At 39.2% G+C, this 24,981-nt stretch overlaps 1 protein-coding gene across 1 annotated transcript in view; it reads right to left on the reverse strand.

The window, feature by feature from the left end:
* The window catches only part of tex264a (testis expressed 264, ER-phagy receptor a), a 95,887-nt gene that overhangs the window by 62,479 nt on the left and 8,427 nt on the right, over positions 1-24,981 (reverse strand). The window contains exon 2 of the mRNA XM_010785516.1: positions 16,527-16,748. Coding sequence (XP_010783818.1) covers positions 16,527-16,748 — 222 coding nt within the window. The remainder of the gene's footprint in view (positions 1-16,526; positions 16,749-24,981) is intronic.

Genomic DNA, 24,981 nt, shown 5'->3' on the forward strand with positions numbered 1-24,981 from the left:
TACGTTGAGCCGTTATAGGAGAGAGAGAGAGAGGAGCGAGCAAGCAAGAGAGAGAAGAGAGAGGAGAGAGAACGGTCGGGCAGCAGAGCCCAAATGAGGGTGAAGACCCACCCAAGATCACACAAGCGTTTATTTCCCCTGTGTTATTATCAGAAGTTACTCTAAACTTTTGAATAATGTAGTTCATCTACTTTTAGTAGTTTGTTTAAATGTTTTAATGATGTTGTTTTTGTTCGTAGAAGTGCATCATTTTTTGATTTATTGTAAAATGAATCTGAACTTTTGGATCTGTTATGATGATAAACTGAAGCAATTTCTAAATTAACTGAGTTTTAAATCGCCCTACTTAGTTTATTCGGAAATTATGAAGAGGAACAAATTAAATGATTTGAAAATGATATCTATGTAGGTGCTGACACTGTTGGCGGTTCTAGTGTTAACAGAAATGTAAATTAAATATGTGTAATGGCAAATGCCATATATGATTTTCTTACCTGGAATTCTGCCTTTTTGAACAGACTTTTTGATTGAGTCCTAGATATATTGTCTACAGTTCTGGGTTTAATATGAATCTAATATGATTGTCATCGGTCTAAATTAGATTTCAAATGATTAACTGTGTAATGAAGATCATAGTATGGGTTGAATCAATTTTCATAACCACTGTCTTTTAACTGATTTAAATGCGGGAACTGGGCTTATTCATCAGAATTGTGTATGACTTGACTTGACTTGCTTGACCTGAGCAATGACTTGACTTGACTTGCTTGACTCTCACCACAGTGACTTGGGACTTGCTTGATACTTGTAGGTCAAGACTTGAGACTTGCTCATGACTTGCACATGTAGGACTTACTCCCACCTCTGGGCTCTGCATGTCTTAGAATGTACAAGTAATACATAAGTACAAAGAGAGGCAAACATCTGCTTTAATGCTGGTCGGAACGTCTGCATCTGCTTTAATAAGGAACTACCAAAGTATATGAGGCTCAACATGTCTAGACGAACGGGCTAATCATTTCCTATTTCAATGTTGACATTACACCTCACATGTCTGAGTTTAACATAACACAAACATTTCCAAGCAGCCACTCTTTTTACCAGTGATATTAATTACACAACTTATTATATACAGTATACTTTTATTATATTGTTACTCGTTTTCTTTTGGAAAACTGATCATGAGATAGTAACACAGTATGTGGTTGGATTAAAGCTCATTATTATGTGTATGATCATACATTTATGTTTTGATAATAAGAAATACAGTTAATAAATCATTTTTTAAATGTCATTATTTTAATGATCTAATATAAAAACCACCTGTAAAGATTAGTATCATAATTCTTTCATGGTAGTGACTTTCATCCTTAGTTTTTTTTTAAAAATGTTTCTGTGCAGCTAAAGTAATGAAATAAGCTCCATGACATTGCATCATACTCACACTTGACTATTAATGAGATCACATTAAACACCCATTCAGATTATCTCTAACAGACAGAGATAAATGACTTTCGAGCCAAAACCTCCAAAGCTTCTGATTTGGGAAAAAGAAATCTCATGTTTGCTACAAATCCCAGCGATCAATCTCTGCTCCCGCCCGTCCGTCTGTTATCTTCTCCCATATGTCCTGGGTCTATTTTGCCCCATCCATCCACAAAGCGGCCTATAAAGCTGAGTCTCTGACTGCCTCATCGAGCAACACCGCTGCTCTCTGTCTGGCCTGAGGTCAGCTCAGGGAATGAGATGGAGTTGCGAAGATAGTGGAAAAGTGTCACCCGGGAATAAAATATTGATGGAAAGAAAGGCCTTGCCTCTTGCCCGCGGGCGCCCAGTCTGAGCCACAGCGGATGGCCAGAGGAGAGGAGAGCCAAACACAGAGATCTGCAGGAGGAGGCAGACGGAGGGCAACACGCCATCAACACAACTCTCTCCACGCTCTCCCTCCGAGGTATTGTTATCTCCCCCCCGCCTTGGCAAACCATAATCAGAATCCCTTGCACTTCACTTGATGTGGTTTATTTCCAGCCAAAGCCTTCCGGGCTTAACATATGATCCCCTTCTGGCAAGTGAGGAATCAATTCAATGTAAATAAGGCGAGGGGAAATAAATCCCAACATTGGAATTTGCATAATTGTATGCAAGGTAAAGCAAGGGGTGAAACACAGCGGGCTTGTTTCAGACTGAACTGTCTGCAGGCTGTTCCACAGAGTAACAGAGAGAGATGTCACCCCCCCAACCCCCGCTCAGCACTCGGTTGTTGTTTGCTCTCACAAAGCACCCTCAGAACTCATCGAGGTGTCGTTCATGTCAGGTATGAATCAAGATGTTTTGTATAAATATATGTACAGCAGGTAGTGTATTCAGTTGGCTGTCACTCATGTTACAGCATGATCCACAGTAATAGTGAGTATGACTCATGTGTGCTGATTGTGTCATTCCATGGAACAGGCAGGCGATAAAGCCTGATGACAGCTTTATCTGTGATTAGAAAAACAATGAAGTCTCATTATAAACACATTCAAATGCCTTCTAAGAGCCAGAAATCTCCTCAAGGCCAATGGCAAGTTCTGCATTTTCATTTATTTCCAGAATTTTTCTGAATAGAGAGTTACGAGGCTCCGCCTGCTTCAAATTGTTGCCTCCGCCTCAAGCTCTCTACTATTTTTAATAGGATGACTTCATGGAAAACACTGTTTTCTAACAAGAGTTGGACTTGGTCTGATAAAGAGTTAAAAAAGTCCTCTGTTTTTGGCCGGACTGCAGCAAAGCAGACACAAAAGCAACATCTTTGACACAAATGAAAAAAAAAACGCTTCTATACTAGGAGGTTATTGTCCCTTCTGTTTGATGTAAAACACTATATTATTCATTACAATCACCAATCAAAACTAAGAAATATATATTAGTGGAAGTGATACTTTGCCAGAAGAAACAAAAAGTGATACAAAAATATTAGGATATCACTATCAGTATCAATATCAGTAATATCAGTATTTATGGTCCAATTATAATTCTCAAAAATAGCTTAACCATGCGACATGCTACTTCAGTATGCTTGAAGAACAAATACCGGGACAAAACCCAACCGTCAGATGAGACATGCAGGAATTAACTACATCATTTTCTTCCATCTTGTAATTATCAGTACTCCTAAGTTACGTTGCTAGTAAAGAATGTTTTCGTAAATCAGTTGAAGGCACATGATTGCACATAATCCTGATTTCAGTGCTCTGCTCATTTGCATCTGAAGGCATTACAAGATAACCTTCTTGCAGATTCCAGCAGACCACAGTAGATGTTGCTCATCACTCACCATTGATCCACTTGGCCTCTGGGTCGTGGACCTGGAACTCCGGTCTGAACAGATCCTCCACAGACAGCTTAGTGTCACTTCCAGGTTGGCTGTCAGCTGCAAAAGCAACAATGAATTGTTAACATTTGAAGTAAACGTGTGTTGCAAATTTTCTTACTAGCACACACACAGTTCAAAATCAATCTCAAGCAACAGCTGACCTACGGAATCACTTCAAACACTAACACTTAAATGTTTCACTGACAAGAAAACAACCAAAACAAGGTCACCCTAAAATGTATTACAGGTTTTGGAAAGCATCCTGGGATACATTACTTTGTGTGATGTTGGTAGTTCAGGTAGTGTAGTTACTGAAACAAGAGATGCAAGAACTAAAATACATTATTACGATCTATGTCCGACATATATCTGCACGGCCGAATGTGTTTGGTAACTTTGGCTTATAAATGGTTAGAATTTAAATCAGCCAATAGGTTGCATGAAACTGCAGAGTTCCTAACTATACAAAAGATCATCAATAATATACATACATTACATAAATAGATACTTAATGTAACATATTAACAAATAACTTCATATTTTGATATACAGTTCACCTCTGTTATGAGGCAGGCAGCTATATATTTATTAAATTGTGTAAACCTACTGTATGCACCCCGCCAAGTAAAACAAAATGTTTCTCACACATACTGTAGGAGGCGGAGGCCAAAACTGAGCAAAAAGGGAAGAGTGGATTTACATTAGTCATGTGCCGGTTTAGAAGTGGACCTCCACATAATAAAAAATGCAGTTTCATTACTGCAACCAGCTGATAACTATTTCAATGAAGTATTCCCAGGTGGCCACGACGTTCTCATATGTATTACAATCAAAATAGAAACAGTTGGATTATATATTTTCTTGGCAGACACATCTAACTCTGTTGAGTGAGTTACATAAAGTTATTTACCCCCATTCAAAACAAAGATGCTCACAGAACGATATTTCCTGCACAAAATGGCATTTCATATGTTCATTAGCATGATCATGACTGGACGAGAAAACCCTTGAAGCTGTTCAATTGTTGCCGTGGAAATATTTCATTTTTAATTATTAAATGTTTTGCCTTTAGCTGAAATAGAATGTGCCAATTGTCAGCTTCTTGTGAATAGGACAGCTGCTGATTGTGAGCACAATAACAGGCCAAGTCATTTTGAATGTCAGCCATATTGGCTTTCCTTGATAACTCCAGCGTGTTGATGGAGGCAATGAAAGTCTGACCAACCAGGTTTTACATCTGTGGAACATTGGGCTTTTCTTCCAGTAGTGCATAAAGTAATTCAAATAAACCACACATTTACCAAGTGCAACGTTGAAGTGATGAACACAATAAATAGTCAATAATTCTAATAGAATATTTTGAAAATACAGTAATGCACAATAAGTACTTGGTACTTAAAAGTATATTTTGATTATAATACTCTACTTTTACTTAAGTAAGATTTTGAGTGCAGGACTTTTACTTGTATCTTTACACTGTATATTACTAAATGTACTTAAGTAAATAATCAGAGTACTTTTTCCACCTCTGAAATTAGGTACAATGAGCAACAAATTCAGTTTACTCTCTTCAAATAATTTCACCAATAATTTCTAACTTAAAAAATGTGTTTCAAAACATCTATAAATTAACTCAAGACTAAAGTTGTGTTGTGCTTTTATTTTATTAGGTTGAGTTAGCAGAACTAAACAAATCACAGATATTTTGACTTGTAACACTTCAACATTATCATACACTTTACTCATCCAGCAGAAACAGCAAAACTAGGAGAAGGGATCTGGCTATGCAATATCCACTTTTTACACTTCTAGTTGCTACTTTACTAGTGAGCCATTTGGTATTGATAAGGTAACAGGGATAATCCTTTTTTTATTAAAATTACTCAGATTATTTTACTCACACAGTCATTTGATCCATTGTTTAGATTAGATTAGATTACATTATTGTCATTACAAAATGCAAGCACAGTATAACAAATGACTTGTTCCATTAAAACCGGTGAGATATCATCAGTGGAGGGGTGATGTAGAAATGTTTCAACACTCTAAAAAACAATTCATGGGGTTAGTAGATTCCACTTAAAAAGAAATACTTTTTCAACATAACCTTTTTGTTTTTTACCTCAACTTGTTTTAGTTGGTTTACAACTCATTTGAATAAGTCTGTCAAATTAAAAAAGAAAAAGAAAATGTTAGTTACAAATGTAATGATTATGAAAAAAAAATGTCTGCGTTCGTTCACTCAACTATAGGGATATACTAAATTAGAACTCATATCTATTGAGTTTGAATGGTATAGTTTCAAAACACATGCTTGCTCTGCTAGACCGCATGTGGAGTTGGAGCAATCTGCGTTCATCCTGAGAGTGGAACACTTGGTAGCAGTGGAACAACAGGATTTTAACCTAATAATCTATGAAATTACCTGGTAAGTAGCCATTTTTGTTCAGTTTAATTTACAACAGCTGCTTACTGCATATACAGTGTAACACAAGCTGTAAGGTAGTCATTAGCTACTTGTTTTAAGCTACTGTAGCATGCATGGCATACTGATAGCTTTTTGTATCCTCCTATATCCTTTGTTTCACAGTTGCAGTCAAAGTTCATTATTTGTAATGCAGTATGTATATATTTATATATATTATAATTAACGTTACATTTGATAAAAACTGATTTAAAATAAATATGAACAGCAACTGACAATGACTGGCATGTTCAGTTTTTGCAAACCAAGCCTTTTTTTATTGTTTCTCAACGTTAACATGTTCTCCTTTGAAAGGATGATTCGGTGGAAAGAATAAAAGAGGTTGCTGGAGCTCCTTCTCCAACAGACTGCTGCAGCTCCGCTGTCACAAGGACCGACACAGGAACACATTCCTGCCCACTGCAATAACTCTGTACAATAAATCCTCACATCTGGCTGGCCCCATAGTTTCTCTTGTAATTAAACCACGTTGTACCATTTTACATTCTTAAAATCTTGTTCAATATTCAATATGTTAATATTAATATCCATGTCTACTATTTATGTATATATATATATTTGTATATATAATATCTGGTCAAATGTCTACATGTATATTTTCTATTTCAACCGTATATTTCGTTTTTCTTTTCTTTTCTTTCTATTCTTGTTTATTTCTAATTTTGTTTGATTGTAAAATGCTTGTCTTTTATGCTGCTGCAACAAAACAATTTCCCAAATGGGGATCAATAAAGTACCCATCATTATCTTTATCTTATCCGGGTGCCTTGGTGGTGTGTCTTCGTGAAAAGTAGGATCTCTTCAGGGAAAACTTAAGTAGTAAAGAAGATGCTTAAATCAAAGTGTAACTTGTGTTTTAACCTGAAACACAATGCAATGATTTCAATCTGATTGCCCCAAAAAACACAGAAATATATTTTTCTAATCTACTGTATTCCAGGATGGTGAAGTGGAAGTTAGCAGTGAAGAGGCTGGAGGGCTGAAGATTGTGTTGACCAGGGGTCGGATTACAAGATAATGGTATAAAGAACAGAAGTCCTTCAAATCTCGGATGCGACAAGAGCCTGTGCCGTGCTGAATGGGGATTAATATACTCACTCAAACTAAGCAAACCCGAAAGAGATGCTTATAAACGTTTGGGAGCAGGTTCATGCCCTTTATTTAAAGGGTCCCCTTATCATGGCATTTCTACTGATCCAATGTCCATTGTTAGGTATACTAAAATAGATATATATTTAGCAATTTTCCAAACTCACATTGGTTTCTCTTACAGCATCTCTGTAGTAGTATGTGTATTCACTCCTGTCCTAAAACGGCTTGTTGGAGCTCCTGCCCCCCTCCCTGATTGAAGCCCAGTGCCGTCGCGAGGGACAGCGTAAACACAGCCGAACAACACACACAAACCGCAGCCTGCTGGAGTTTGTGTGTGTTTCTCCCACACGACTCCAGCCCTCGCCTGGCGTCCCACCGTTCTCAGGACTTGAGAAGAAATCGGCGGGAGCATACTGAGAAAAGATTTGAGTGTGCGTGTCGTGTTATGAGGGAAGGCCACAACGCTCCCCCGCGGACGTAACGGCCTCGCGGGACATAACGTAACGGCCCAATGGGTCCATTTGGTATGGGCACGTCACTGTACCCAGGAAGAAAAACAATGGAAAAAGAGAAATGTCCACGGTCGTTCTGGGGCAGGCATTAGACAGGTATTTTTCTGTGTAGCAGTTTTACTCGCTACAGGGTGTTCTTTGAGGGTTTTGTGGACTCTGCAGACCGTTTACATGCAGAAAAAGCATGACATGGGACTTTTAACTTGTTGTATTTATTTATGTCAGTGTTTTGAGAACATTTGTTATAAAAGGTCATGTGTAAAAACATTTTAAAATAAACTGTTAAAAAGTGGAACTTAAATGTGTTATATTATTGAGTTGATGTAAAGAGTCAGAACAATATAGATGTGTTTTTTTTAAAGAAAATTCAGATTTGAACATATAAAAACTGTAAATTATAGTGTCCGTCCAAAAAAATTATTTTACTTATAGTGAAACACTACCCATGGATATGCGTAAGGGACTAAAGCTTTAGAATCCAAATACAACATATAATAAGTACCCTGTATCAAGATTGATGCAAACAAGTGACATTTGACCTTTTTATGAGAGGTTATTAGCAAAAAACTCCAACCTTCGAGGTGATTTGGGTGGAAATGGGGGTTTTTACCGTTTCTCTGGAACCATGGCGATTTTGGTGATTGACATCTCTTCTGACCCGTTAGAGCCAATAGAATCGAAGGGGATCTCCCCACTTAACACATGGTAAAACAAAAAGGTGTGTGCTTTCGCGCACGCAGTTTTGAGCATGAGAGTGAAGCTGTCTCTAGCTCTGACATCTGGGAACGGAAAAAGCACGGTTTGTTAGTTTAGGATTATCAGAAATCATTTCAAAGGGGACACAGACACATTGGATTAATCTATGGATTAACTTCAGCTGCATTTTTTTATCGGTTTTAATGCCATTGAAAACCACTTTTGAAGACTACGGACACAGGTGAGCCATGTTAGCATTTTTAGGCTTACCTATGCCACAATGTTTTGATGGTCTGTTTTGTTTATAAGAAGCAATTTGTATAATGGTGATAATCAGGGGTACCCTTCAATTCTGTGTCACCTCACGATGTGAAACGATGTGTTTGGATGTGCAGCAAAGATAAATATAAGGTTTTGTGGAGTGATTTCGGTGCAGTCATCTGTTAGCATTTTCGCTCCGTTATAATTCAGAGGCTCAGCGTTTGCATTTGTGGTTTTTATTTCTAAAAAAATAAAATAATGATCAGTTAGATGAGTTCTTCCCGTTACATGGATATTAACAACATCATAGTTTATTAACCTATTTTTTCAGGTTTTCAGGGCTCGAAAATGACATTCCCAGAACAAATGACCCATATCTTCCCTTCTAAAAGGGTTAAATTTAATATATTTTTCAAGTAAGATACACCTGTGAGTTGGATGTAGGAAAAGTCAAATCAATATAGATGTTTTTATTTTAAAGAATTGGATTTAACATTTTAAAAAACTGTAAATTATGTGTCCGTCCAAAAAGATATTATTGTCTTATTAGTTGAAAAATAACCTTGGATGATGGGTTGTAGACTAAAAGCTTAGCGAATCACAAAAGTACAACATATAATAAGTACCCTGTTACAACATTGATGCAAAACCAACTTTTTAGATATATTTAGCAAATAAAACCCTGCTTCTCGGGCCATTTGGGCTTTTATTTCCATATCTACTGGCCCCCCTTGTTCGATATTTGGACGTGGACATCTCTTTCTGGACCGTTAGAGCGATAGAATCCAAGGGAAATGGTCCCGCACCACACTCATGTTTAAAAAAAGTGGCGTTTTTTGCGCAAGCGGAGCTTTCAGCATAGGTAGAAATATCCCTCTCATGATAACAAGCAACGGAAAAGCAGTTTTATTGCTTATAGATCATCAGAACTTTCAAAGGGGATCACGAGTCACATTGGATATTAACATGGATTAACTACAGCCTCGTTTTTATCATTTTACATGCCAATTGAAGACCAGTTTTGACCAGAGAAGACCAAGGTAAGCCATGTTAGCGTTTTTTGCTACCTAGCGCCACATGTTTTGATGTAGGTTTTGTTATTTTCTCCGCGAATTTGTATCTTTGAGTGTTGAGGTGGGTACCTACGGAGCCCCTAAAGGGACATGAAAAAAAAAAAAAAAAAACTGAGAGAAAAAAAAAAGTCAGGATAACGGGTTAGTATCTCGTGCGCACGAGTACTATCTCGTGCGCATGAGATACTGACCCGTTATCCTGCTTTTTTTTGGTGGAGAAGTTACCGGTGCGCCCAATGGAGGAAGTGAAGCGCACAGGACAAACATGTTCATTGCAGACTGTTATGTTTACATGGGGGAAATGCAGTGCCATTCATTTGAGATATATTTCGTACTCAGGACTTCACTTTAAGGACTTTTCGGCCAGGGGTGCTGTGGTCACTCCAGGAGGCAGGGGACGTGTAACTCAGAGAAGACAGCACCAGCGCTCAAAGAGCTTTTACGCACCGCTTCTGTGTTTACCTTTCATTGAACAGTATAAAAGAGTGACCACAGGCCGTTTTAACCACACACACCTCTACACACACACCGAACTGCCCGGATACTACCCCTTTTATTAGTTTTTATGAAGGAGATCGCCGGTCATCAGGACGCATGATGCTTGCGGACTGGGACTAAAAATCAGCCCCCCCCCGGGAATCTCACCCTGCCCAGCCGACGTAAACTGTCAACGGGGGGTGGGGGGCAATCCGCCACTGGCTCTGTGTGTGTGTGTGTGTTCTGAGTGTTTGTTTCCCTATAAAAGAAAGCTGCGGGAGGAAGACAGGGTACTCTGCGAGTCACGACATTATTCATAGATCAAAGCAGACTGGTTTTACAAACTCTCCTGTTTTGCCAATCCTGTGCTTAAACCAATAGCTCTACACCCTGTCCGAAATGTCCAAAAATTAAGTCTGACTTTTCAAAATATAGGTCTATCTCAAATAAGTATGCTCTGTTCATTTTCCCCACGTAAACATAACAGTCTGCAATGAAATGGTTGTCTAAAGTGTGTTCCACTTCCTTCCTTGGTGCATCGGTAACTTTCTCCAAAAAAAATAAAGTCAGGAAAACGGGATTTGTTTCTCGTCCATTTTTTTTAAAAAAGAAAATGAAAAAATCAGTTAAATTAGTTTTTCCCGTTATATGGATATAACAGTATCAATTTCATTTAAATAATTAAGAAACGTTGTTTCCTGCAAATGACCCGATTTCGGCCCCCAGAACCCGGGTCCGTGGGCCTGAGGTCAGAGTAATGTGAGGTGAGGACCTGCAGAGTGGTTGATAATGATCTGTGGGACAGCATCATTTTTAATGTAGGGAAATATAGCCACACACAGCTTTCATGCCATAATGTCATACACATTCTTGAATGAAAGAATGACAGAACCTTTTACAGTTGTGGAAGGACTATGAGCTACAGGAAACCATGTAAACCCTAACCCTCTATGGTACGCACTATGATGACATTTGGAAAAAAGACATTTGGAGTATTTTTTGTCATAGAATACAGGGTGTCCGCGGGGTCTTAAAAAGTATTAAAAGTTATAAATCAATTTAGCGAAAGATTAAGGGCTATTAAAAAGTATTTAAAAAAGTATTAAACGGCATTTTCCAAGGTATTAAGAAGGTCCACACAACGACAACTGAAACCACCCTTTAATTTACTGAAAACGACATGTCGGGAAACCCCCCAAGGCGGACCCATGCATAGCCGCGCCGTAAAATGCTGCTTATTTATTTTAAGTTTCGTTGCGCCTTTGCTCCGCTCTGATGGGGGGGGGGGGTGGAACTAAACGGACTACGGTAACGGTTCCAAGGTGGGTAGACCCGCATACCAACGTCTGGGGTCCAACAGCTCCGTGGTGTAAGCCACTATATGGATCATTTTCTGCATTAACGATGAAATAGCCCGCTCTCATCTCCCCGAGTCTCCTGCTGCTGCTGTGCTGTCAGAAGAGGGGCAGTAAAAGAGGCAGACCATTTATTAAATATTTATTATATTATTATACAGAGAACAGCAGTCGTTATCAATTTGTTTACAAGCTCAATAATAACAAAGAAGACCTCTGACGGCACTTTTCTAATTTTGTACGGAAGATTTAAACTTTAACGGACATGTTGACCGGCTGAACATTTTTATCTTACGGAAACTCTGCCGCACGGTCCCCTCGGTTCCTTGAAGAGCGCGGTTGAGGTGGTTTTTTCATTCTGCTGTGGACTACCGGAGAGATATACAGCATGGAAACACGCCGNAGATGATACAACGCCAAACATCCTGTGCCTTTGCCAACTCACTGCTTTCATTTAGACTCACATGAATACTCAGCTATTGAGCATAAATGATCAAGATCTCAGAATCTCTATTGATCCCACAAATTCATTGATACCTTTTTCTCAGCCCCTGTGCATTCTGGGAGAGGATGTGGCTGTTGTGGAGCACGACAAGTACCTGGGAGTGCACTTAGACAATGGACTGAACTGGAGGATCAACACTGTACTGTGTACAAGAAGGGGATGAGCAGACTCTATTTTCTGAGGAAGCTGAGATCCTTCCACGTGTGCAGCAAGATGCTGGAGATCTTCTACCAGTCTGTTGTGGGCAGTGTACTCTTCTTTGCTGGGGGGGGGGCAGCATCAGAGCCGGTGACACAAGCAGAATAAAAAAAACTGATCAGGAAAGTTGGGTCTGTCATCGGCATCAAGCTGGACCCCTTCGAAGCTGTGGTGGAGAGGAGGACACTGAACAGGCTGTTGTCCATCATGGATAACCCCACCCATCCTCTCCACCTGCAGCTGGACAGTCCTTCTCCAACAGACTGCTGCAGCTCCGCTGTCACAAGGACCGACACAGGAAAACATACCTGCCCACTGCAATAACTCTGCACAATAAATCACCTCTGGCTGGCAGAGAACTCTCTGCTCCATAGTTTCTCTTGGAATAAAACCACATTGTACATTTATATAATCTGTTCAATATATATATATATATATAATACCTTGTTATGTTGTAATGTTAAATTCAACATGTATATGTTCTACTTTCTTGTTTATTTCTAGTCTTTGAAGTTTTATTGTGCAATGCCTTGTCTTTTTATGCTGCTGCAACACAAACATTTCCCAAATTGGGATCAATAAAGTACCATCTTATCTTATGATTCAGGATTAAACTAAATGAACACCTATCACCTGTTTAAGAGCTTTAAAGCTACAATTAAACCTGTGTGTGTGCACCTGTGTATGTGTGTGTGCGTGTGTCATTTGTGCGTGTAATATATATATATAAGCTTATATGTTGTGCTTGGAAGAGATAAGGTAAGGTAAGCTGGTGTGGAGATGATGCTGCTGGACCGGAGAAAACCCGTTCAAGTGAAAAAAGGGAAGTTATGCTCTCTGATAACTGAAGTGCTATAGAAGGGCAGGAGATATACCAGTCTCTGAGAAAATTGAGCTTGTAAGACTTGGCACAGAGCCAGACCTTGAAACATCCCAACAGTCTGGTCTCCTTAGTCTTGTGGGTGGCACTACTTTGCAAGCTGCCCTAATGAATACATTTATACTGCATTAATCATTGGTTAAGAACCTAGGAACCGTATTTTGTTGTAGCCTGCCCATCACCAAACGACCTGCAAGGTTAGCAACTAGCTGCTGAACATAGTGGAGTGAGAAGCAGTAGGATATTTCCCTAAGGAGCTGGTGAAGACCAAAGCTACATGTACTAAACAAGACATTTCTACTTTATGTGAATGAATAAATTAATTAATGAAAGATGTTAGATTATTGTTCTATTTATGTACACAGTACAGTACACACAGTGAAATGTAGACTGTGTATTTAACTCGTTCTAGGTTAGAAGCAGTGGGCATCTGTTCTCACTAGGAAATACACCAGCCCATCACCACAAAGGGAATTCTAAATGACAATGGTTATTGTCCTTTATTGTCATATGCGCAAAAGCTACACTGTTGTTGGCAATCAAAAAATGTAAGTCCCAGGCATAAAGACAGTATGAGAATAAAAAGTGTTTTAAATATTCATAGATGTAAACATGTTCTGGAAGGAACTCCAGATAAATAAAAAGTATGAACTTGAAAATGAGAAAAACATTAAACTGAGAGGGAACAACACCATTGGTGGATGCTATTACTTGTATCTTTACATAGCAAATTGCTGCCATATTATTGCACTGAAAGCAGTACATAGAACCTCCACTGGATCTAATGTAGATAAAGAGTACAGAGCTGGGTCACGAGTGTCTCCCTGCTTCCAAAGTCCCTGATACTACAAACCTACTCAATTAATCATCCAAACAGTATAGCGCCAAACATTTATAGAACATTCACATACCACCTTCTAACCAAGCCTCTTTTAACCATGCTCCATTATTCAGTAGCCTAGCTTTAGCTAGTATGCACAGTGCACTTGCCACTCCACAACTCAAACTGGATGTTAGTGTGTTAATAGCCCATCTGCTGTACAGGAGCGGCTCCTTAATGACCTGTGATAGCACTCCGGTCAACTGATGGACTGCGACAAGCACTTCTGCCTGATGGCGGACAAGTGAGGGAACAAAAACAGAAGCTCTCCCTACAGGGACATCATCTAGCCTGACGGACAGGGCTGCATGCTCAAAAAGGATGCACACTGACACTGGCCATTATTATGTAACAGCACAAGCGCCTTAAAGGGAATACTACTATATTTTAACAGAGATGCTATTTCTATGCTTTCAGAACGTTTAGCCCGAATCAGTGCACATGTTAGAGTTTGTCCTGCCCTCTAAAGTCGGGTGTTAGTGCCGCAGAGACAAAACAAAACAAAAATGTAAGAGAGTGAAAATAATGATAAGCTGACCAGACAGTGTTACTTTGAGCATTATAACAAGTAGATCAGGACTGATATCACTACTCCAAAATAAGTGTTAAAAAAAACCGCTTAGTTTGCTGGCTTGGAAAGTCGATATGGGATGATATCCTTGTTTGTGAACTAGCTGGTTGGTCGAGCTTCCTGGCTGATGCTGGGGTGATTTTTTGGTTTAACACCCCGGGGCAGGTGAAAAGTGGCAGCTGGCGACACATGGCAGACCATAGCATGTGAAGAATAAGCCAATCCAAACCGGGCACAAATGACAGATTAGATTTTCGTGTTCGAGCTCATGCCACATTAAATATTGCATAGCTATAATGTATTTTGAACAAATGAACACATTCAAAAAATGTTGTCGCAAACTGAAAACCCACCTGTTTACAATGTAACAACAGTTTAGCCCTTTTGAAACGAATGCACAGGCACTTACAATGGGTTGCCTTGTTAGAAGTTTTTATCTTAATAATTGATTGCGCTTATTGTAAGTTGATTTGGATAAAAGCTCAGCTAAATGTAATGTAATGTAACCAAGCACTTTCAGATATTGCATGCCTATTTACTTTCTTTGACAGATCACCAGTAACCTGAGAGTTAGTTTTAACTGATGAACAATGCCATCAGCAGCTAGATCATTTCCCCTTTACTTTCTGTGATGAATGCAACACAGAAAAACCCTACACCTATAGCATAATCACATGGTGATTATTCATTTGGTTTATACAGGCAATTCAAACACTGCAGTTTACTGATAAAATACAGAAAGGTTCCAATATTTAAAGAGGAATACCAATGCATTTCTGCTCTCAAAGCCACCCCCCTTGTGTGATCACCCTATCTCTCATGAATATGAGAAACCTGAGTTCCATTGACAGAAGAGAAAAAAACAAATCACCATATTAACTAGATATGATGGTACATTTCAGACTGAGTCATTCCTACCTCCTGTGAACAGACTAAAGACCAAATAAACAGATGCATAAATGAGTGAGCATGCACATGCATGCACTCAAACAGAAAGAAGGACGCGCGGAGCATTATTCATGCAGTGGGACACCCCCAAATGAATCCGTGTGTGTAAATGTCATCAGTAAATGTCAATAGCTTTTTGAGGCCTGTCCCGAGGACATGGAGCCCAGCATATGGACACAAGGACTCACACCTACCTTCATTTCCTTCTACTTCATCTATTCTTAATCTGCTTTAAAGACCTCATCTGCTCGTGTGATGAATTAAACAACACATGAGTGGGGGTCTTTTGACAAGCAGGAAGTAGAAAAGAGGACAAATATGTTCACAAGATGATTGCCATCTACTGCGATAACAGACTAAAGGAAGATGTGATGGTGTACACTTTATGTGGAAGAAGGTTATCAAACAAGTAATGATGGTAAAGGAACCGTGTTCTTAAAATGTGAGACATTTGGAGACAAACACACCGTTTCAGTCATCACACCTGTTTTCAGCGAGTTTTTTTTAATAAGAGCAGGGATACATTCTGATTCACTAACTGCAGCTTTAAAGGTCCCCTATCATACTGTTTTTCATCAATATATTATAGGTCTCAGATATATATAAAACATGTCTCTGAAGTGTTTGGCTCCAAATACCAAACAGATCACCCATTACAGCATCCCGTAATCCCCTCTGTTTCAAAAGTGCTGATTCTCTGTCTGTTACTTTAGATGAAAATAAGGAGCCACTCCCCACACGAGATATTTGGTCAAGAAAACCCACAATGGTGCTCTAGGAGGAGATTCAGGTGATACGGTGGGGGGGAGATATTTGGGTCAAGAAAAAACCCACCAATGCGTGCTCTAGGAGGGAGATTACGGTGATACGGTGGGGGGGCGGGGGGTTACCTTGGTTGGTGATTGGGCTAATGGTTACACAACCGACAAAAACCACAACCCAAAACATCGTTATGACATCATAAAGTGGCCCAAATATGATCAGCTCATTTTCAGACAGCTTTTTATATAAATGGATCAGGACAAAAAGAGAGAGAATTTTTTGTCCTGAAACTTTCAGAATCTCTTGACGCAGAGGGGACACATGTTTATGTATAAAAGAGATGAAAAAGTGGATTTTGCATAACAGGTGACATTTAACTAGTGTGAGATAAATCCTAATGTAAGATGTGGCTAAAATAGCATCTGGGTGACTCAAGTGTTTATAGGTATATCTACATATCGTCGTGTTGTCTTTACCTCGATGTAGGAAGTGAGCCTGGGGTAGACCCTGTAAGGTCCCACCACGTGAGACAGAGGGCTGCAGCAGGGGAAGCTGGTGGTCACAGCATGGCTCACTTCAGGCAGAGAGAACAGCTTGAAGCCATACTTCTCGTACATCTTCTGGAGTTCTTCATCCGGCTTCTCTTCACCCTCACACAGGACACTGCCCACCACGTAGCGACATTTCTCTGCTGGCCTCTGAGGGAACAGAGAGAGAGGATATATATATTAAACAGCAACAAATCCACTGAAAACCCTATAGAGAGTGACCTCACACCAGCAGAAACTCATACTTATTTACAACCACACAGCAAGGTTACGCCCTCTGTTGGAGAAGAAATGTAAAATTTTTGACGTAGTTCTGGCCATTTAGTAGATAGTGGGGAAGAAATACAGTGAGATCCATGGACTGCGTAGAAAACACAAAGCAATGTTACAAAAGAGCAAATGTGATGAAAGTGAGAATTTATATTTGTCTACAACAAATTACAACGTAAAAAAAACCTTGCTATGAATAATAAAGCATGCACAGACCACCAATTTGCTCTTATCTATTCCTTTATAAGACATGATTATTAAAAACAATAGTTCTTAAAGAGAAGATGGGAGCCAAGAGAAAGAGAGCTTGAGAGGATGTAATATGTGTGTCACTGGTGCGGTTAGTGCTGTATCAGCAACAAAACTGCACCTGTACGGCAGTAAAGATAGAAGTAGTTTGATTTAAACCTGCGGGGACAATGTTCCCTCTCATAGTTTTACCGTAAGTGTCACTGACCGATGGATGCCAGCCCTGGTAAACATCCCTCTCCAAATATCCAACAGCCAGGTCACATATGGGGCAGTTCAAATTGGATCTGAGCTGCAAAGCCTGCAGGTCAGATGTGCCAGAAAAGGCAACCTATTTTTGTAACTATTACAAATATGAACGGTTTTACCAGAGTCAGATGTATTTTACATGCAAAGGATTTGTGGATTTCAATTAACAAGTGTTCCTTCCCAACACACATAACGGTTGGAATGAAGAATTATTGATACATTAGAGATCCAGCTTCAAATCAGCCTCTCCGGTGGGGAGGATTGTTTGTTTTGCCTCAGGAAGCAAAATATAAGCTGATGTGGAGGTTTGGTCTCCTTCACTAAAAAACGTCTCTGCTACTGTATTGTCTCTTACTGTGCCCACATGTCTGCATGCAGAAGTGAGGGAGACAGAATTACAATCGCTGAGCTAGTTATCAGTCAGACGGAGATCTGTCGTAGAATCTCCCACTCACATGTTTGCAGACAGTTAGTCAGTCTGTAGAGCTTCAGATGGAGAAATTGTTATTTGAAGGTTTTTGTCAGTTAACAAAAAATCCCCTAGGTAGACTTTATATTTTTCACCCACCATTTTTTTAGATCTTCCCGCAGTATGTTATATCTCTCTAAGAACACGTTTCCTTACTCCGTATATTTCTTCTGTAAAGCTAAATCACAATCGTGAACCATTGGTGGCCTGGAACGCAGGATTAACAACATTTATATTAAATATGAAAACATTAACTGCCCTAATAAGCTCTTTTGAGAGTGCTGCTGGTTTCTGCTCTGTGACAGTGGCCGTCTGTGGAGGGCTGGCACTGAGGGGGGCACAGATGGGAGTCAGCAACACTCATCATCGTGTCCCTGGCGTCCTCACACAATTATCACATCTAACTGCCCCACAACCTTCTCTTCCATCTCATTTCTCACATCGGGGGTTATTTTTGACTTCATTTTGCTGCTACTACGCTGCACTCTTTCCACTGTCCTACTTTGATTGTACAGCAGCCTTTGTGCCATAATTCAGTGTTGCTGGCTGCCAGTGAGACTCCCGGGCTGAGATAAATCTATCTGATCACCCCACCCCAACCCTCAGTGCCTCTTAATGTCCGCATCATGTGGGTAATAATATTGACTGACAGTGCCTGTTGAGCATGAGCAGATAATCTTTACCGTCACCTGACAGAGACCGTTGCCACCATGTTCAACTGTGAGTCAGAGAACACAGATCACCTGCTTCTGACAGGGAGTTATTAATTCAAGGCAACCTGTGATACACTAGATCTATTTACAATGAAGCAATGAGTCATTGAACATACAGGCATGTGACAATCAAGGTGCATCTATTTCAAGGCCTGGTCAAAATATATTGAGGAACATTTAAAAAACACATGATAGTAGAGTTAACCTTTTGTAAAAGATAACATCTGATTCAAGAAAATAATTATTGATATCTCAGCTATTAGGGCCGGGAAATGTCTTGAATCAAATAGATCGGTAGATACTTTATTTATCCCAAATTGGGAAATGATTTTGTTCCAGCAGCAGTGCCAAGCATTACACAAGTTGAACATGTTTAAAAGATCCAATTGAATACAAATATAATAAAAAATAAAAGTACCTTAGCGGCAAGTATTTAGTACGAATACAAATTTAAATATAAATTGACACTAGCAGCAAGTATTTACAAATTCACAATAGAAAGGCATTGGATTGAATAAACATTACAATTGTGCAAATATAAAATATATATATACAAAATTATACAAATCAATAATTATAATTCATAAGAGCCAATAGCATGTTTCTGGCGCTGCAAATCATACTGGGAGCGCGCTACCTTTTTAGTAACTTGGGAACTAGGGTCTAAAATGAGCTACTATATTGAGGTTCTTGTCCCTAAAACTTTGCCTACAGCAGTGGTGTAAAAATACAAAATGTAATGTTTCTAATAGTCTATGTTTCTAATTACCTGCAAAACTAATGAAATTCCCATTATCCTCATCTGTACTTCATGTTTCGTGCCGATTAGCAAATATTACCATCTTAAAACGCTAACCTTAGCCTGCACACATTAGCATTTAGCTCAAATCTCTGTCCTTTAAATAGTGTCTTACAAATTCTTGTTCTGACATCTATATTCATTGTTATATGTCAAATGTAGGCAAAAACCATATACATACAATTTGATACAATGGAACATATCCATGTCTCATTTAAATGGATTTATGTGCAGGAGTTGGACTCCTCTTTCCCACATGGACACATTCGATGTATAGGCTGTCAACCAGCCTCCTGTTCAGAGTTACTCTGTGTCAACACTGGTGGTCTATGATAAGACGCAACAATAACCATTCAAACACAGGGGGGATAACAACTGTCCTCCCACAGTGATGCTTCAGTATCTTCCCATCTCCCCATCTCTCATGCTCTCCGCACTGATAGACTGCAGTGTGTTAGCCAAACCAGTAGTTCACTAATGATATCATTCAGGGCTCTAGCCATCACTCACATCCCACACAGTGGCAAGAACAAACAGCCGCTCTGACTGCATCTCATCTCTGCTTCCCTCCAGATAACACACCCCAGAGAATACAGGCAATTAGGAGAGAGAGGAACACCACTCCATGTACTTGACTCGTCGTGTCTTCCACACCAGAGTTGTTTTGTTTATGAACAAAAGAGTAGATTTTCTGTCTCTGTCCACTTTAAAAGTCAGCTGCTGCCCAAGCTGTGCTTTGGGAGACAGTGTGTGATTCTATATTTCTCAGGGAGCTGATGAAATCCAACTGTAGGTTTTGATGGACCGGGGACAGAAGCAGAGAGTGAGATATTGGGAAGACTGAAGGTTTTACCTCGGTAACTGAACACTGACATTAAGTATCTGTACCAAGCTGCAGAAAACCAATGCAGTTAACAGCGAATTCTAAACTCCACTGAAGTGAAATAAAGCCATTAGCAAGATTTACACAAATGTTGTATTTCTTCTGAATATGTCTGCAGATTTCATGTGCAGCAAACATTCATTTATTTGATTTCCCAATACATAGCAAGCTCATTAAATCAGTAAAAAGAGATGAATTCAGCCAACTTTTCTAGAACCCATGGCCCACAGGACGCTAAGATGTGTTCTTCTCACAATTGGTGCCATTCCCATCTCTATTGGATTCCCCTAAGCCAGGTCTCTAAGGACCTGTTGGGAAAGAAAGTCATTTCAAAAGCAATTCTTAGCTTGAGGCTACAAGGGCCTTTCTTTTGATGGATGAGGGCACTCCAACAATAAAAAGGTATGGCTGACAGAGGTAATTCTTTATTAGCAGACACATAATGAGGATTTACTCCCGTCATCTTTTTTTATCTTGGCCCTGCATGTCTTTGCTTCTGGCCATCACCACTTGGGAATCATTGATTTGTGTTCGAGTGCCGGCCGCGTCCACAAATGGTCATTTCTGAAGCGTTTGCAGATTGGGGAGGACGGGGACGAACAAGGAAAGCAGCCACGACTCTGTACTAACTGTAAAGACAGGATTATAATGAGTGTTATACTCTGCCTGACAGAGGTGAGGTCCATCACCATGCTCATTAAAACACAACTGCCAAGTGACTGATCAACAAATGCAAAGCTAAATTAGCAAAGTGGGGGCGATTAAAATAGAAAAAGCAAAACATTAGCTCCCTCTTTAAACAAAGCCCAAAACCTACGTGATGGCAACTGCAGCACTGCTGGGAGGCAAGACACAAGTACTTCAAATGAATAAACACATTTATCTTAATTCACTTTTTACAGGCTGTATGCTGAATTGACACATTCAATTAAACAACTACAAAGTATCTTTGAATTTAAAACATTGTGAGCATAACATCACATGCTCTTGTTGGCAAACTGGGTTTATGCCAGAATGGAGAGGCTGTAATTGTACAAGGGTCCTTCACTGCACTGCGGTCAATACATCTGCACATTTGGAGCCTTCTACTTCGTCTTCACATCAACGTCTGCAGTGAAGCATGACAAGCAGCAAATGCAGCATTCATGAAGAACACATCAAGTTAGCAAAGGGCACATAATGACCCTAAAACGATTTCATCCACAGTCCAAATGCATCAGATACATTTATCTCACAAACAATACACATCACTGCCTTTAGTGAGGAGATCTGTTAAGCACTACACAGTATAATTGTCTTTCTGTATTTGGAGCACGGAGACAGATGGTGTTTAGTGCATTTCCGTGAACAAGCAAAGAACCTGAGACATGTGGAAGAGCAGAAGACTAAGAAAAGCAACCTCTCAACGAGATCCGTCTTTCGCCTCAGTGTTCAGAGCGATGGCCTGTTTCAGCTGACTGGAAGCCAATCGCCCTCCTACGGGCAGACGAGGAGGCAGAGACAAAGTCACCAGGAGGGAAAGTGAAACTAATAGGGCTGCACAGCACTGTGAACACAGGTATGCTGTGATGGACTGATTATAGCTGAAATAATAGAGCCAAAATTGCAGTGGAGCAAGAATGCTAACCAAAAAAAAATGCTGTTAGAGCAAACTGGATTATGCAAAATCCACTTATTCATGTCTTTTATAAATACATTTTTTGGGTAACCATTAGCCAATAACCAACCAAGGTAACACCCGCCTTATCACTGAATAAAGTGACTGTTATTTTGTACATATTGATTGTTGTGTTTTTATTTAGGTCTTAATGTGTGCACATGTAAAAATGTGTCTTTGACTGTGTGTGTTATATATATATATATATATATATATATACATATTTTTATATACATTTGTTTTTATATTCGAGATTGTGGGAAACGGTATTTCAATCTCCGTCTGTACACACAAACTGGAAGATTGACAATAAAGTTGACTTTGACTTGACCTGAATCTCCTCCTAGAGCAAAATGATAAATATCTCTCAGAGGGGCGTGGGGGAGTGGCACCTTATTTCATCTAAAGTAACAGAATCAGCACTTTTGAAACAGAGCTGAAACAGAGGGGTTTATGGGATGCCACAGTGCACGATCTGTTTGGTATTTGGAGCCAAACACTTCAGAGACATGTTTTGTATATATCTGAGAACTATAATATATTGATGAAAAACAGTATAATAGGGGACCTACAAAGAAAGAAAACAAATGGTTGTTTTCTTTCTTTGTAGGTCCCCTATTATACTGTTTTTCATCAATATATTATAGTTCTCAGATATATACAAAACATGTCTCTGAAGTGTTTGGCTCCANGGGTTGGACCAACGTGTAGGTTTACTTGCTCTCGTTTATTAATCACTGATGGGCAACCGTTACATCATAAAGGTTCCTACCCACCTATTATGCTTGATACTACAACCATAAGATCTCAATACAACTGACACTGTTGGACTCAGTACTAGTTTGACTGCTCCCAATAATCAATGAAGTACTTTTATGTTTACTTTTTTCAAGTTATCTCTGTTCAACTCCCCTCCTGGATTTTTTGCAATAAGTTTAACATGAATTGGTACTGTTGGACTCCGTACTACTTGGGACTTACTTTCCACAGTACAATTCAAGTATTTTTACTCTGTTAAACTTTTTTGGTAATAAACTCGGTTAAAACTCTTTCCTGGTTAACATAATATCATAGTCATTGAGTAAAATAATTGGAATTTAATTTTCCTGTCAGACGGCGTGTGACCAAGTATTTAATCAAAAAGTTTACAACAATAAAAAATTGGTTAGTTGGACTCATTACTATATTACTTTATTACTGAACTTATGGCTAAAATCATTGTATCCTTCATCAATTATAGCCAGAGAGTGGCATGAATTTTGTTCTCAGGAGGGGACTTTGAGGAGAATTTACCCAAAAAAAGTACACAGTACATTATTACATGTTACTGTTTAGGATGTTTAATCCCCAAAAGCGGAACTTACATTTCAAATATTGTGGGGACTATCCCCACAGGGGCATTTTGGGGAAGGACACAACGACCTTGCTGACTGCAGTGGTTTGAAAACGTGTGCTACCTGATCCGACATACCAAACGCACTAAATCCTCTTCGCCCCCACGCTTCACTAAAACAAGTACTTCATTCTGTGGTCAGCAGTTCAAAAACTGCACTGAGTACAATGTTCAGTTTTATTAAGAACTTATGTCAAATTGATTTTGTAATTTGCAAACATAAGCAGGAAAAAAAACTTGCATTCTTTTCTCTTTATGGTCAGTGCCGCTTTCTCGCGGTTACCGTTAAAGGCACGATTAAATACGCGCACTTCAACATGAAGAAGCTGGCTGATTTGAACCAGGCAACGGAAGAAACGGGGCTTTTGAGTTGACCGCAGTTTACGAAAACGGGACATATCTTAATATCTTCCGAAAAACAATTGCCAGTTTTCAACACTCACCGAGACAATCTCTTTCATAAAACTTTAATAAGGTGTGTTAGGTTGTTAGGTTAAAAAGTGTTTCGGGACTTGTTTTCAATTTGTTCTCAGTTTCTTGTAACAAAAAGTGTTTCGCTAATGTATGATTTTTTTATAAAAAAATGAATTTTGTCTCCTAAGCTTGTTAAAGAGGTTTCACACTTTGTTGATTTCTCGTTTGCACTTTCAGCCCACCGTAAGAAAAGAGAATCACAATAAAAACATAGCGAATGAAATGACTGAAGCTGACCCATTTGTAAAAAAAAAACACAGCTATAAAAGGTTGTCATTTACACATTGTTTATAGTGTTGCTACCAGCGTGATTCACTTGCTGGTTTAAACTGGCCCGGGATGATGAATCTTGATGAGAGAACAAAGTTGTGTTCTGAGGTCTGCTCAGGAGGTGGCGAGGGACGGACAGCTGACCTGTTTTCAAGGTAGCTCTCAATTTCCTCTGTATCCTGCGGAAAGCACATTTTAGGTTCCGAAACATTGATGGTGTTGGATCCATGATAGGGGCTATGGGAATAGATGGCACCCTTAGACACGCCACTGGGTTTTCATCCCAAAAAAAAAGGTTCACGGGGAGAAATTAACAAAACATTGTTGCTTGTCGTAATTAACTTGGAAAGCCAGTAGCGGGTTGGGTTTAAGGGATGGGACCAGTTTACAATCATTTGCTAAATTTATTTATTTCTGTTCCCAGCTGGAGGAAAATATAGGGACTTACTGGTCAAAGCAACTTCGATGTATCAAAAGATAAGACCTGTTATCATTGTTTATTTGTTGTATCAAAATGTTACCTCTATTTCTTGATTTGTAAAATTTATACAATGGTTGGCTTGTATAGGGAAAAAGCTGTTTTTATTAATTTTTGCAGATTAATTGTGTGGCAGTTTGCTTTATATGAAAGGTTTTGATCATTTTTGATTAACTTTTACCCTTTTTATTGAAGAAAATTTATGCTAAACAAAACCAGAGGGGGAGCGATAAGCAAAGAAACCTTGAATATGCACCTGTCGAAGTCACAGAGTTTCTTTTGAAGATAACATCAAAGGGCAAAAAAAACACTCTGTATATTCAATTGAAGTGGAATGAAAATGATGTATTTCCGGATTAAAACAGGAAAAATTTACCTGGCCGGTTGGGAACCTTTTTTAAATTAAACACCTTTCCGTGGAAGGGAGGTTAAAAAACGGTGATGATTTGAAGGAATGTTAAAACATAAAAATAATTTCT

This window comes from Notothenia coriiceps, unplaced genomic scaffold (assembly GCF_000735185.1).
Source record: "Notothenia coriiceps isolate Sejong01 unplaced genomic scaffold, NC01 NC01_scaffold00000284, whole genome shotgun sequence".
Taxonomy (NCBI): Eukaryota; Metazoa; Chordata; class Actinopteri; order Perciformes; family Nototheniidae; genus Notothenia; species Notothenia coriiceps.